At 57.8% G+C, this 15,421-nt stretch overlaps 1 protein-coding gene across 13 annotated transcripts in view; it reads left to right on the top strand.

Moving 5' to 3' along the window:
- PRDM16 (PR/SET domain 16) overlaps positions 1-15,421 on the top strand; it is a 347,520-nt gene that overhangs the window by 302,052 nt on the left and 30,047 nt on the right. For 12 of the 13 annotated variants that reach the window (XM_070604854.1, XM_070604818.1, XM_070604796.1 and 9 more), the window contains 4 exons: positions 2,871-2,973; positions 9,270-9,483; positions 11,419-11,566; positions 12,139-12,292. In XM_070604854.1, the coding sequence (XP_070460955.1) occupies positions 2,871-2,973; positions 9,270-9,483; positions 11,419-11,566; positions 12,139-12,292 (619 nt within the window). Of the gene's footprint in view, positions 1-586; positions 725-2,870; positions 2,974-9,269; positions 9,484-11,418; positions 11,567-12,138; positions 12,293-15,421 lie in introns of those variants that run through there. The other variant, XM_070604874.1, reaches the window with a different exon arrangement.

The following is a 15,421-nucleotide window of genomic DNA, read 5'->3' as shown; positions in this document are numbered from 1 at the left end:
CTCCGACAGGCGCCCGGGGGCGGCCGTCCTGTGGGTCCCAGGCCGGGGAGGGGGCGGCCGTCCTGTGGGTCCCAGGCCGGGGAGGGGGCGGCCGTCCTGTGGGTCCCGGGCCGGGGAGGGGGCGCCCGGGGCGGCCGTCCTGTGGGTCCCGGGCCTGGGAGGGGGCGGCCGTCCTGTGGGTCCCGGGCAGGGGAGGGGGCGCCCGGGGCGCACAAATCTACTCCCCTCGGCCCAGCGTGCTAGACCCTCCCGCGGCAGCTCCGGGGGCTGCGTCTGCGTCCGCGGCCGCGGGGAGGGTCCCCCGAGAGGCCAGGAGTTCTCAAAGGGCGTAGGAGGAGGAGTCCGGCAGCCCTTGCAGCGAGGTGGAGTGTGGAGAGGTCCCAGGAGGTCGGGGAGCCGTCGGAGCTGGGGGGGCGTGGGGGGAGGGGCGGGGACCCGGGCAGCCTCGGAGTGCGGGTTCCAGGAGGTCTGGCGGCCCTTGGAGGGGCTTGAAGGAGAGCGTCCGGCAGCCCTAGGAGCCGAGGTGGGGTGTCTCGGAAGAGCCGGTGGCACTCCGGGGGGTGGGGGTCCTGGGAGGCCGTGTGGACCTTGGAGGGGGTCGGAGAAGGAAGGCCAGCGGCCTTGAGGGGCGCAGAGGACGGGGAGGCCGAGGCGGGAGCCCAGCAGCCCGGCCCGCGGGAGGACGCGGCCGCCTCGGAGCCGTGCGCGGAGCCGGGGACGCCAGGTCAGAGCGCGCCGCCGGCCTCGCGGGGCGGGGGCGCGGGGCGCAGCCCGGGAGGGACGCTGCGGGCGGGTCCACATTGCCCTCTAACGGGGACCAGCAGAAGCCACCGCCACTCCGGCCGCAGTCGGACCCTTCTTTCCCCAGCCTGCGCACATGGAGCGGCGGCCCGCGGGCGCTGGTGGCGCGGGCGGGCACTAAGCATGCGCTTGCTGGATGCGGTCGCCCGCTGCCAAATGAAGTGCGGTTGTCCTCGCGTATTAATAATCCATGACTCACCGTCCCCGGACGGCTCCGCGGTCATCCGGGCTTTGTCAGAGCGTCAGATGCACTTTGGGTCCGATTTTGCAATACAGTGGCTCATCTGATTTTTTTAAAAACAATTATTCAGCCACTGTGTGAGTTTTTAGGTAAAATGATACAAAACTGAGATCTTAATAACAATTGGCTTGATTACAGAAGTTAATATGGTCCAGTTTCTATTCCCCGTTTTAAAATCTTTCATTATTTTAGCGACATACCTGAGAATAATTGCCAAGTAAAATTGCAAACGAGTACAGGGAAAAGAAACTTTGCACATTGCTAGGGTCTATGTGCATGCGCGCATTTTTCTGCTGTGTTTTCTGCTGTCCTGGAGTCCTGGGAATAACATCCAAGTGGGCATTGGAGACGCTGTGGCTTTCTGTGTCTTTTGAGAGTTCGTTGGTATCGTTCGGAGTTAGTAGGGATTGGTGGTATGTGAGGGAGTCCACAACTGGACCGGGCCTGGGGAGAGGAGGAGAGCTCAGTCTTCCAGATGTTTGGGGGGGCACGGGAGGTGGGCAAGCTGCGTGCCCAGCTCAGTCGGGAGCATGTCCAGCTGCTGCTGGGAAGCCTGGCCTGACCCTTGACCAGGCCTTCCGTGAGGAGGATGACTCTGGAGGAGTGAGGAGGGGGCACGGCCTGGAGAAGCCTCAGCCCCCCGGGGTCTCCCAGGGTAGATGAATTTGTCTTGGGTCTTTCTCTGGCCTCCCAGCCAGTCCTGTGGCCGGAGCTTCAGGCTCCTGGAAGCTCCTTGGTTTTTGTTAACCCAACAGAGACCCAAACACCCATGTGCCGGAGTGGTTGGCAGTGGACTGGCCTGAGAGAGAGGCACCCCACAGTCTGACCTTTCCAGGTTTAAGATGCAGGATTCCCTGGTGTCAGCCCTGCTCACGTGTGGAGTGGGTGCCCCCCCCCCCCACCTGGAGGATCTGTGTCTCTGGTCTCCAGAGAGTGCAGGGGGGGGTCCTAGGCAAGATGTGGCAAAAGCAAGGAAGGCCCCAGTTCTGTCCCAAAGTCTCCCAGAACTTTGCAGCCTGTTCCCTGGGCTCCATCCCAGATGGCCCCTGCCCCGCTGACCCTCTGAGTTGCTGGAGTTTTCTAGATCTTGGCCACCACCCCCAATGCAGACGCTTCTTTTTCAGGAGACACGTGGGCAAGCTATGGTGCCGCTCAGAGTATTGAGGCCGGCTCTTCCAAATTTAACTCCCTAGACCTCAGAGCCTGTTCCACGCTGCAGAACCCACCCTCAGCCCCTCCCCGCTCCTCCCTGCTTTCAGGGGTGTCCCCATCGCAGGCCCCCAACTGCCGCTGGCACCAAGCCTGCTGCAGGCACACAGTCCCCTCTGCCTCCCCCTGAGGATGGCACCCACGCTCATGTGAGACTCACAGCCTGGTGTCCTGGCCCCGGGGACCTCTCTCTGAGTTCATGGCCTCTTTCATAAACATTCAGATTCACCCTCTAGACCCCAAGCCCCCCACCCAGAATGGCAAGGGGTGTCTCACATACACATCGACAAAAGGAACCTGAGAACCAACCCAGGCCGGGCTCTTGGAGAGAGCCGCTGTCCCCAGTCCATCCCTCTGGGACGCACCCTGCTTGGGGACTTTGGGCTAATCCTTGCCGATTTAATTTTGCATCCCCTGTACCAGTATCTAAAAACTGGATAACACCAATTTAAAAGGGCCTGTAGTCATTTTGAGCATATTCTGCAAACTTCCGAGGGGAGCCCCTTAGCAGCAATCACAAGGCAGGTCAAGCGGCCTGTGGGCTGGGCGTGCACAACGCGGCTTTCAGAGCAACAAGGACGGCTGCGCTCACCCTTTCTCTCTGGTTTCTCCATCCTAGATTTATTATAAAGTCATTAAGGACATTGAGCCAGGAGAAGAGCTGCTGGTGCATGTGAAGGAAGGTGCCTACTCGCTGGGGACGGTGCCCCCCAATCTGGATGGTAAGCCCCCACCCTCAGGAGCAGAGGCCCAGGAGCTCCCAAGGCCTCCCATCCCTTCATGCCACATCCCTGAGCTACTGCCCATGGCCCTGCTCAGACCCCCTTCGGGTAGAACCAGCGTCCCCTCTCAACCGAAACACTTCTCTTTCCCGTTCCTTGGGTTCCATGAGCTGCCCCCTGAATTCAAGATAGACCCTCAGACCACATGGGTGAATGGATGTCGTGCTGCCTTATATCTTTGTAGCGGTCGAGTCCTGGGGGATTCTTAAAAACTGTCTTATTATCAGTAGCAGCAGCATCTTTTGCTCTTCCCACTAGTTAAAAAAAAAAAAAAAAGTTTTGTGGGTTCAAGACATTGGCGCCCTAGAGCTCTGTGCCACGGGAGAAGTTTCCCTCTCGTTTACTAGAGGGCCAAGACGGCATACACGTCCTGGAAGGTAATACCCATCTGTAGTTAGCAGCCAAAAGCCCAAGAGGAATGTTAAGGGAAAATTTACTTAGTGAGAGGGAAAATTTACTTGGTGAGAGGGAAAATGTAAGGCTGCGGGTGGGTCTCATAGTGGTATGGTGCATCGGAGCTCTTCCACCAGGACTGTGGGAAGCGCTCTGAATGCCCTTTCCTCTGGATTCATCCCTGGTCTTTGTCCAGTAGACGTGCTTCTCTTCCTTGTGCGTCCACACCCACATCCTTCTCAAAGGGTCTTGAGAACACTCCAGTCTCAAATAGGCTCGGATTTCTGAAATACACATTTCTTTTCCTTCATCCACATTGTGAAGCAATGCGCCCATTCGCTTGGGGATTCTGGAACAGTTGTGAGTGGCAGAGGAAAGTTGGTTCGAGGCACGCTGCATTGGCAACAGAGGGTTGGCCCTTTAACCACCTGGGTGCCGCTGCTGAGCAGATGGCGTCTTTGAACGAGACCCACAAGTGGACAGCAAAGCAGTCTCCCCTTCTAGCTGTGTCCGGAGCTAACAATTCTGCTCACGCTGGAGGAAGGGGGGTGGCTGATTTTTCCCTTCCTGTCTTGCTTTCCCTCCCCTCCAACGTGCCAAGGATGAATGCTTAATGCCACTAACAGCAAGTTTCTCTAAGGAGCCACTCTAATGTCATGGCGTGGAGTGGCCTTGGCTGGGCCAGGGAGCTGGGCATCGGAGTTAGCAGGAAGCCTCCGAGAGTCAACACAGAGATTTCTGCCTTAATTGACCCTTTTGGTCCCCGGGCGTGGCCTAGCATTGAGGGTCCTCTCTGATGCAGCCATAGTTCATGTTCCAAAGGCATTCACCACAGAAGCACGATTTTATGAGCTGGGTCCCATCCGTGCTCTTGTCTAAAGTTTGGTTTTAATTAGACCGTCAAGAAAAGAAAAATAAATGGCTGAGTCTGGGTAACAGGGGATGGTCTCATTTTCCTTAAAATAATTGTTGAAAAGACCTATGAATCTTAGATAACACACGAGAACTCGGAAACATAAACCCACTCAACTCAAGGAGAGAGCTCAGCGAGGCTGTTTCATTTCTGTAACGAAATTTCTTTCTTCCAAAAGGTTTTAAAAACCTTGGTTCCAATTTCCCCTCCGACCCCGGATCCTAAGTAACCTGGGTCTGCGTTTTCCTAATAACGTAGCCAACGTTTGTGGGCTAATTGCCTTCCACACACAATAGTCCAAGAGCAAATGTTTGACTTCCACGCACTTTGCTGTCAAGATCGTTCTTCTGCCCCCCGACAGCCACCCCCCGCCCCAGTTAAACTCTGACTCACACAGAAAGAAAATGCAAAAATGTTCCTCACTAAGATAATTATCATAAAAAATCTTTTATCCCGGCCCCGGCTGAATGCGTCGGCCCCTTATCACGGCAGGAATTTGGAGTGGCTCTTGAGCGCTCCTGAGCCTCCAGTCTGGTAGATTAGCATGTAGATGCCACATAATTGTGTCCCCCTCAGCTCTCGGAAGCCATTAGGCACTGATTTATTTTCCTCTTACATCCCTGCTCTGCCGTGAAAAGTTGCTGATGGAACTTCAGACGGACGAGCGAGGTGTGCAGATTTGACAAACGAGACGTGGACTGCCACGCGTTGGTCTAGTTTGGTTTGGGTAGAAGAGAGGGCTCTGCCCCACCCCTGGCCCCCTGCGTGCCCCCACCGGATTCCCGTGGAGAGGATTCAGCTTGATTCACAATTTTTCGTGCCCTTGTTGGGGGCAGGGGGCTTTGCCGGGGACAGTGTTCAGGTGTCGTGGAAGAAACGAGGCCCTGGTTTGCCAGCTCGCTGGGGAGAGAGAGCCCGGGTCCTGCCCCTCTGGGGCTGCAAACGCTCTTTCCAGGCTGCAGCTTCGTAAAGAAATGCAGGTCCAGTGTTCCAACAAGTGGTTCAGACCAGGGGAAGCCACTTTCAGACTCATTAGTTCCAGCGACTTTTTATTTTGTTTTTACTCTTTCAATGGAGAGGGGAAAGATTTCTCTTTCAGGAGAACTTCTTGCTCTTCGAAGAAAATAAAGAAAATCATTTCCATTCAAATATGCTTTTCTTTTGAGAAAGGCTCAAAATGATTAACTTTTCCCCTCTCCAAAAAAGGTCAAGAGGATGTAGTGTATTGTGTATAAAGCACGTGAGACAGACAGATAATATAATATAATATGATATAACACAATATAATATAATGTAACAGAATATAACCAGGATGTAACATACTCTTTTAGTATTTCTTTAAAATGGAATGGCTTGTGCTGGGAAAATGAAAACCACGTGGGCTGTGCGTGTCCTTGCTGCCCGCATCCAGCGTGCCCCAGGTGTGTGTTCAGTGCCAGCCTTACCTGCCTGGAAGTCCGCAGGAACACCTGTCCACACCCCAGCAGGAGTGGGCAAGGCTTAGATTCGTCCTGTCCCCAGCTCTGTCCTCCGATCAGGGCAAACCCAGGTCCATGGTGGGACGGGGAACGGAGGAAGAGGGTGACATTTATCTCCACGGTTGGTTCCATCTCCTCCAAGGCACCCTCGAATGCCGTCAGAGTGAAAAATCAGGCTGAATTTTCATTCCAAATCCAAATTTCACATCAAAACTGGAAAAATAAGTTGGTCAGTGTTATTGGATGGGTGGGGTTGGCATTTTTTCTTGTCTTTGTTTTCAAATTTCGACTTCTGTGGTTGTTCTTAGTTTGGTCCAGAAAGACTAAAATACAAATTGCATTTCTAACTTAATCATGATGCCGTGGGAGGGCTCCACCTCAGCCTCATTCCAGCCCAGGACGTCAGAATAAACCCGCAAGAGCAGTTTTGTGGGGTCTGTGCATCCAGCTCTTCTCTGAAATGGGACTCTCAGCCCTCAGCTAGAAAGGAAATCCACACCACGCATGGTGCATTTCTCACACCCGCAGTGGGAAGTCGGGGCTCCACTGCCCGTTTCCTGGGGACCCCACAGTACAAAGGCTCCAGTTCCACGGCTCTGCCACTTCCGCTCAGTGCTCCAGGCAGGTGACTCAGTGTCTTCCAGCCTCAGTTTACCAATTATGAAGAGGACGTAAAAATAGTCCCCCTGCGTGTGCATGCATTGTCGAGAGGCTTAGATGCGAGAATACCGTAAAGTTCTCAGGACAGTGCCAGCCATGTGGAGGCTCCTCAGACCTCGGGCATTCATGTTATTAGTCACACTATTTCACAGTAGACATTTTCCTGAAAAGGGTCTGCGTTCTCGGTTTCTATTGTAAAGGCAGGCTTCGTGGACTTGCCGGCTGGTTATTCTGTAAAGTGCATCATCGCTGCCCACCTCCCCCATCCCGTGGATCATATTTGGGGCTCCACCCTGGCACCTGAGCGCCGGCCCTGTGCCTTGATGGGTTTTGTTTTCGAATCTTCTCTGACTTTGCTCTCCCGTCGGCCTTGGGGCCCCTCGCCCCTGTTCCTTCTGCCCAGCCACTCTGTCCGTTGGTGGGAATGCCAGGGTCCTGCTGGCCACTGTGTTTGCAAATGCTCGCTTAAGGGTCCCTGGTGTGGCGCCCTCTCTGTCTCCTCCATCCCCGAGTCCTGTGGTTTGTGTGGGCCGGCTGCACAATGGACTGGAAGGAGGCGAGAAGGCCAGCGTCTGGGGAGACGTTCGGGAGGGAGCCTTCCAAGTCCCAGAGGCCCAAGCTCAGGCCGCTGCACCCACTCACGGCCCCAGAGCAGGGCTGGGTGTTGTAACCTGACTCCCCAGACGCTGAGTGCGAGCTGTTTTTTCCCTTCCTCTTCTTGTTTTTCTCCAAACAAGCACTTTCTTGACAGCAGACTCCCATCAGAGAGCTGGCGGGGACGCCCAGCCTCAGGCTGCGTCTGCCCAGCGCAGGAGCCTGCCAGGCCTGCCCCATCCGCACACGTCCCCAGGCAAAGACATGAACAAAAGTCACATTTGGTGATTCGGTGCTTGTGAATCCGAGGGTGTCGGCCAGCGCCCAGGGGGCTTGGCCAAGGGCACCTAGAGCAGCTCCTGCAGAAAGGTCCCCTTGGGCGTCAGAGGGTGCTGGGTGCCCACCAGTGGGGATGCTGGGTGTGGCCAGACACCCGGAGCAGTGCCTCCGCCCTTAGGCTCGGGGAAGCTTCCGGTCCTGGGGAGGTGGCCCTCCCTCTCCCCAGCCCGCAGTGCCCAGGCTGCAGAGCTGCCCACCCTCTGCTTAGCACTGGGAAACAGTTACCGTGGTCTCTATGGCACAAGGAGGGGCCGGGGCAGCCCCGGTCCCCCTTCCCCCCACCGCCCCACCTCCTTGGCTCCTCCACCCCTTAGGTCAGGTCCTGTTGGTCAGCATTCAATCCAAAGTTATTAAGGCTGTGCTCAGTGCTGGGCGGGGTCCTCGTGCATGTGCACACACACACACACACACATGCTGAAACACATGCACACAAAGACACATACTCACACTCAAACGCACAGTCACAGGTGTACACAGACACTCATCCACACTCACAAACCTTCACTCTTGCACACAAATGTGTGCATACCATCCCACACACATTCACACAAGCACACACTAACACACGCACACAAGTACAATCACATAACACCTGCACATTCACACACAAATACACACACACATATTCACGCATGCACAACTGCATACACATTTACACAGACACACCAATGCACACAAGTGCATATTTGCACACAGATGTGCATGCATTCGCTCATATACATATACACACACCAACACATGCACACTCAACACCTAACACATAGTCAACCATGCACACGAACATGTATACTTAACATTTCTGTGCATTGCTCACCTAGCACACAAATGTGCACACACATGTGCACAGAAACATTCACATGTGCAAAGTAAGCACACACATGAACACACAAAAATGCGCAAATGTACACATGCCCAAACACTCAGGCACACTTGCCCACAGATGTGTGCTAGTGTGAAGATATGCAAACACAAATTTTCCACACTTGTAGCCACATACAGAAACACACTTGCACATTCACACATGTGCACACATACACGTGAATACATAAACGCACCAACACAAACATGAGGGTAGAGGCACAAAAATGCCTACAAATTCACACAAGGATACATAGACACAGGTGCAGGTAGGCTCAGATCTTCACACCCATGCGCACACAGTTGCACACCCATGCACAAGAAGCACACGTGCATTCACACATTCGCTGACAAGCACACACATGCACACCTTTCAGTTCCTTTGCGCAAGAGCTTTAGTGCACGTGTTCTCCAGACCTGAGAGGGACCCGGGGTCCACCCCGGGCGGGGATGGGACCCGCTCTGGGGAAGAGCTGCTGTCAGGCGGCCGCCAGCGGGGGTGCCGGGGAGGGGCCCGGAGGTCGTCCCCCGAGGAAATTTACAGCTCTGGGCTGATTGTTTGGCTTGGCACAGTGGTCAGGATGCCGCCTCGTAAACTTAGTAATAGCTGCCCCTCTTTTAATTTGTTTGACCTTGACGACAATAATTTATGATATGCATTAGAGCTCTGTCGTCTTTTTTCTCCTAATTCATAAACAAAGCACTTGGCCTGGCTTCCTTCTCCGCTCCCGAGCGGGGGGCCTTCTCAAGCCCACAACGACCTCGACGCAGGGAGGGGCCCAGCGTTTCTCAGTGTTTCTTTTGATGCAGACCTGGGTCCCTGTGGTCTCCACACCCTCTGGGCAGCCACTCCTAGGTCGGGGATGAGGGCAGGAAGGAAGCAGGAGGGGGAACAGCCAGTGGGGGAGGCAGGCCCCACGGTGTCCCGCACCCCCTCGCGGCCCTGGGCCCTGGGGCAGGTCTCAGGCTCGCCCACCCGCCTCCTGTCCTCTTTCTTGCAGAGGAGCCCACGTTCCGCTGTGACATGTGTGATGAGCTCTTCCAGTCCAAGCTGGACCTGCGGCGTCACAAGAAGTACGCATGCAGCTCGGTGGGGGCCGCGCTCTACCAGGGCCTGGGCGAGGAGCTCAAGCCGGAGGGCGTGGGTGGCACGGGCAGCGACGGGCAGGCCCACGAGTGCAAGGACTGCGAGCGGATGTTCCCGAACAAGTACAGGTGCTGCCCCTCCCCTCCGCCTGCTCCTCTTCCCTCCTCCCTCCCCAGGAGCCAGTCTGGGACAGCAGGGTCAGCGGCCCTGGGAGCACAGAGGGAGCCTGAGAAGGGCAGAGGTCAGCCCTCATCCCTCAGCCCTGTCCATGCTGGACGCAGAGGACTCCAGGGCCAGCTGGAGACAAGGGTCCCCTCGAGCGCGGCACACCTCAGGGGCAGGTACCCCGGCCCATTCATCTGGCGCTGGGGACAGAGCAGGCCCATGAGCTGGCGGCTGGAGGCCACAGTGCTCCCAGCTCTGACCGTGAAGGCCAGGCCTCCGGTCAGAGCCCTCCCACCCCGGGAGGATCCACAAGTTGCCCTGTTGAGACACCGCTGGCCTGGCCATTCTGCACAGTGAGGGCTGAGCTGTGGAGACAGACTAGAGGGAAGTCAAGAAATGAGGGCCAGACCCCGAGACGTGCAGGGGTCGAGCCCCAGCGCTACTTCTGCAGTAAAGTCCGAGACAAGGACGGGGGACGGCAACACCCTGCTGCCCGGGGGTTCGTGGAGTGGCCTGGCCCTCCAGACACGTGAGTGACTCCTTCTCAGACAGTGGTCAGGAGCAGGAGGGGGTACCCAGGAGTCCCCTTATCCCTCCACCCCAGGCACCAGCCTCTGCTCCCCATGGGCAGCACCTGTCTGTCCAGGGAGACTTCACAGACATGGACACAGAGTACCAGGCCAGCTGTGTGACAACTGGACATGGTCAGCCTAGAGCAGGCCCAAGCTGCCAGGCAGGATTCCAGGGCCCGGCAGGATTCAGGACCTGGGATCTGGGGCCCTGGGGACTGGTGAGAACCCCTGGGCTTCGTGGGGAGCAGCCAGGACACATGGTCCCAGTCCTCTAGGGACCCGTGGCCACTTTTCCAGTGTGGGTCCCTCCTCCTGCCTTCGAGAACGTCCTCCAGGACAGCCTGACAAAGTCAGAGTGAAACCCTGTCAGGTCACTAACTGGCTGTGGGACTGGGGGAACTGATGCCAATCCCCCCACGGCTTCCCTGGGGACGGGAAACCCTCCACCCTGAACAGATGACGGAGAAAATAAGCGTTTGGGCAAATCCCGACTGAGGCCCTTGGCGGTAAGCGCTGCTCAAGAGGGTCCGTGTTTTCTTTACATAAACACATAAATCACAATTAACAACAGGGAAAAAGATACAATCTGTGCTGCGCAGGAACCAAGCGTTTCTGATCTAATGGATGGCTGGGCCCCTAATTAACGGGCCGTGATGTATTGCTGCTCTCTTCATGAAGATTAACGGTCATACCTGGGACAGGAGGAGAAGCGGGCTGTCCCCCGAGAGGAGGGGATTAGGAGCTGCTCGTTCGTCCAAGTGCCGCGGCCTCTCCCGGGCAGCTGTGCCCTCCCCACCCCATCACATCTCATTTGGAGACCGGCTCATCCACCCCGGCCTGCCTCCTTCATGTGTGCGTGGCGGGCTCTCGGCCTGGCCAGGCGGTGTCCTTGGGTTTCCCAGGCCTCACCCAACCCTGGGGCTCATGGCAGTGTCAAAAGCTTCCAGACTCCTTTTTTCTTAGGCCCAAGGTTAGCTTCACTGTTCACATTGTCTTGAAGAGCCGCTGGGAAGTGAGTTGTGGTCCCGCCCTGCCTCTGGCTGCCTGCAGGGTGGTCTTGGACAAGGGCCTGAGCCCTCTCTGGGCATCGGCTTCTGTCCAGGTACCGGCTGCCTCCCCATCTGATGTGGGAAGACCGTTTCTGCCCCTCCATCTCCTTGCCCCGTCCAGAGAGGAGGTGGGCAGACACGCTGCGAGGACTCGCTCTGATCCCCCAGCAGGACCTGGTGGGGGTTCCGAGGGGCTGCTGAGAACAGGCCGTGCTGGGTTCAGGGCCCCTCTTCCCGGGTGGTGGGCCCCACGGTGACCCCCGTCCTCTGTGCACAGCTTGGAGCAGCACATGATCGTGCACACAGAGGAGCGAGAGTACAAGTGTGACCAGTGTCCCAAGGCCTTCAACTGGAAGTCCAACCTCATCCGCCACCAGATGTCCCACGACAGCGGCAAGCGCTTCGAATGTGAAAACTGCGTGAAGGTAACTAACGTATGTGAGCCCCGCTCCGCGTGCTCACCGGCCCGCCTGCGCCTGCCTCGCCCCTGCTGTAAAAATCCAGATGAAGGGTGGAGAGCGAGTGAGATGCCCGGGAGTCATCCGGCTCCTTCTGTTTCCCGGGAAGAGAGGAAGTGTGCTGGGCCACGCAGCAGGAACGAGGCCTGAGCGGCACCAGACCTGACTCCCCTCCAGGGAGGGCTCCTGCCCCCGGCCCCACCCCCCCGATGTGGAAGGTGAGGCTGGCAGGGGTCAGCCTCCCCACCCACAAGCCATCCCATATCATGGCACTTCAGCTTAAAAACGCTTTCTGTGTTCCTGCCTTGAGCATCCTCGCAGCCACAGTTCTCCTGGGAACTGTTATTGAGGAATCAGAGTCTAGGGGAGGCTGGGCGGCTCCCCTAGTGCTGTCGGGTGGGTCACGGCTCCAGCAGAGAGCTGGTTGGCCAGGCTCAGCGTAGGGGGCAGAACGGCGAGTGAGAGCCCCATCCCTCGACCAGAACTGCCTGGTTAGGGCAGCCAGAGGCGACGGGAGCCCACAGTGTCCGTCTCCCCAGGTGTTCACGGACCCCAGCAACCTGCAGCGGCACATCCGCTCCCAGCACGTGGGCGCGCGGGCGCACGCCTGCCCCGACTGCGGGAAGACCTTCGCCACATCCTCGGGCCTCAAGCAGCACAAGCATATCCACAGCACCGTCAAGCCTTTCATATGTAAGTCGTCCCCAGCCGGGCCGCTCATCTGGGGCAGGCGCTCTTGGAGGCAGGCCCAGGACGGACTCCTCAGCCTCTTGCCCGCCCCTAGGACTCCTGTTTGTTCCAACACTCCTGCTGCCATGTGAAGCCCCGGCCCCATTGCTCTCTGGTGCCACCTTCTCTTCCTTGTACCCTCTCCTTTTGTGATTCGGCTCTCTTGGTCTGGCCTCCCTTTCCCCTACAACCCGCCTTGGTCCCCACGCTTATCCCTCCAGTGGCCAGAGGTGGCAGTGGGTGGTGGGGAAGGACCTGCAGGAGCCAGTGGCCCGCCGTCCCATTCCCGCCCCGCCACATGTTCATCCAGCGCTGCTCACCCTCGCAGCCTTTGGGGAACCTGGGGCTGCGTGTTCACCGCTGTCCAGGGGCAGGGGTTGGCCATAAGCTGCTGGGCCCCTGTCCCCATGGAGCTTACCCCCCAGTGGAGGAGATAGGCTAAGCCATATAAATGATAACAGCACATGTGACAGGCCTCAGCCTGGGGGGCAGGAGGCTCTCTAGGTGCCAGGGGGCGGCCCAGGGTGGGGTGGGGGGCCGCTGCCCCTGTGAATACAATGGGAGGCCAGGATGGCCCAGCCTCTGAAGACAAGCAGGAGTGATCCGAGGGGGCGCCTGCAGAGGAGGCGCCGGACAAGGGACTTCCAGCACAGAGGCCTTGAGGCCGGGATCGGTTTAGGGCTTGAGTGAGGAGAAGGAAGAGGAGAGGGGTCAGACATCACAAGGCCAGGTCCCGGGCACCTTGTGGGCCAGTGCAAGGTCACGACCCCAATTTTCAGTGGGTTTGGAAGCCACTGAAGGTTCCTCTCTGCCTAGCATTGTGCTGAGTCACCATTCCACTCCAGCATTGCGCTGAGTCATCATTCACACGAGATTGTGCTAACTCATGTCACACAAGTTGTGTTGAGTCATTTCACACCAACGTTGTCACTAAGCCATTCACACCAGCGTTGCGCTGAGTCATCGTTTCACGCACATTATCTCACGGCATCCTTACAGAACCGTACAGAGCAGGGCTGCACCATCTCCAGCTGACAGAGAGGGAAACTGAGGCTTAGAGACAAGTGACCAGGCGCTGGAGGCCATGCTGCGGAGCCTGAGTTCTAGCTCAAGGGGCCTGGCTCCTGACCCCGGGTCGTGGACCAGGGCCTCTTGGGCTCCAGCACATCAGTGCGAGAGCAGGTGACTCTGCGAGCCTGGGGACTGGGTCAGGGTGTCTTCACCAATGCGGGGGCTGTTCAGGTGCCAGACACCTGCCCCAAAGAGGCCATGCCAACTGGCCAGTCAAGTCTTTGTTGGGTAGTTGGGACTGTGCCCCCCTCCTGCCCACTGCCCCCAGCCCAATGTTCCAACTGTCCTCCTAGAAGTGACTCAGACCATAATCCACCTGGGTCACTGGCTCCCCCAGGCGAGGAAGCAAAGCCCTGCCTGTCGGCCCCTCCTCTAGGGCAGTCTTTCTGCTCACCCACCACCTCCTTCACCTGCAGGCCCTGGAAAGAGAGCATCTAAGCAGTGGTGTGGGCAGCCCCACCGCCTGGCTCCAGGGGCAAGGCCCACTCCCTCTGAGGGGAGCTGGGAGGAGGCAAGCTGGGTGGCGGTGGGGCTGGGGGTCATGACTTTGCCACTGGAGGTGCATGGTGTCCTACTTTCCGGGGATGAGCATCCCAGCGAGTCCCCCTATGGGAGGGGGTGCGTATGTGTGCACCAGATAGTAGCTCAGAGTTTTTAAGCTGAGACTCAGGAAAATTGCATGCAGGCTTAAGAGCTCTTGCCTTGTGGGCATGCACACGAGCTGTGTGAAGTCTCACTGAATCGCGTGGATCACATGAGTTCCAGGAGCTGCCGTTCTCTGGAAGGATCTGAGCCCGCTGTTCCCGGAGCCAGCACAGCCTCCCCTTGTGGAGGTGGAGAGCTTGGGGCAAGCTGGTCGGGTCCTTGCCAGGGGCCAGCGCTCTCCGCCTGCTGCCGGGCTCCACACTCGCCTTGGGGCCTTGGCTTTTGGCTAAGGGGCAAAGCCAAAGAGAAACCTGCGCTTGCCAGGTTGCGTGTGTGAACATTTCGTTCAGAGAGGGTGGCACAAATTCTAGAAGTCAGACGTGAAGCACGATCTTGCGCATCCTGTGGCCCACGGGAGGGGGCTGTGGTGAGGCCTGGAGAGAGAGCGCTGCGCACGGGGCGGGGGGGTACCCACATGGCACTTCTAAGAGGAGAGCAGTCGCTTGGAGGCACACAGTTGCCACCAACTAGTTGAAGCCGGATAGTCGCTAGTGTGCACAGACTCTGCATCCACCCCTGGGCGGCATGTGGGTGCACACCCACGGCACCTGTGGATCAGCACCAAAACCTGGCTAGAAGCTCCCGCGCCCCCTCCTCGATGACCAGGGTGGTCAAGTGTGTGCATGTGAGAGAGGGGGTGGGGTATCTGGGCGCACAGGCAGGCAGTCTCCTGTGGGCACTTTCCAGAAATTTTGGAATGTGTGTGTGTGTGTGTGTGTGGTGGGGGAATGTGCATCCACACACAACCTACAAGGAAAAGAAACTGCTGACCGGGACAAGTACTGGCCAGGGCCCCTGTGGGTCCTGGCAGGGCCTGGGCGGCACCCTCCATCAGGCACTGGTCCCCACGTCCAGCTTGCTGTGGGCTGCCCAGGCCTATCCCAGCCCCTGCAGGCAGCCACCTCACTTTGCCAGCTCTGAGCCAGCTGTCAGCCATCCTAGGTCTGGGACTTGCCTCTCCCGGGACCTCAGTCTCCCAGAGGCCTCTCTGTAGCCCCAGCGTTTCTGCAGGAACCCCCCACCCATCATGTGAGCAGGTGGATGGGAACGGAGGGTTCCCAGGTTCCCTGTGCCCAGGCTTGGCTGCTGGCCTGGGAGGCCCCTCCTGGGAGCTGCCTGGGGTAGGAGACCTGCTCACGGCCAGTTTCCAAGCTCAGGAGGGCAGCGGCCACCAACAAGGCACTGACAGAGCCCTGCTGGGGCCGGGGGTATGTCACAGAGCCCTCTGGAGGCTAGCAGAGCCACGGGGGTATTTATAGACCATCCCCGGGGAGCAGCACCTCTGCATTGGCACCTCCCAGAAAGGGCAGATGCCGT

The sequence above is a fragment of the Equus przewalskii genome, chromosome 2, assembly GCF_037783145.1.
Source record: "Equus przewalskii isolate Varuska chromosome 2, EquPr2, whole genome shotgun sequence".
In the NCBI taxonomy this organism is placed as follows: domain Eukaryota; kingdom Metazoa; phylum Chordata; class Mammalia; order Perissodactyla; family Equidae; genus Equus; species Equus przewalskii.
This window is presented reverse-complemented; position numbering and strand designations above follow the sequence as displayed.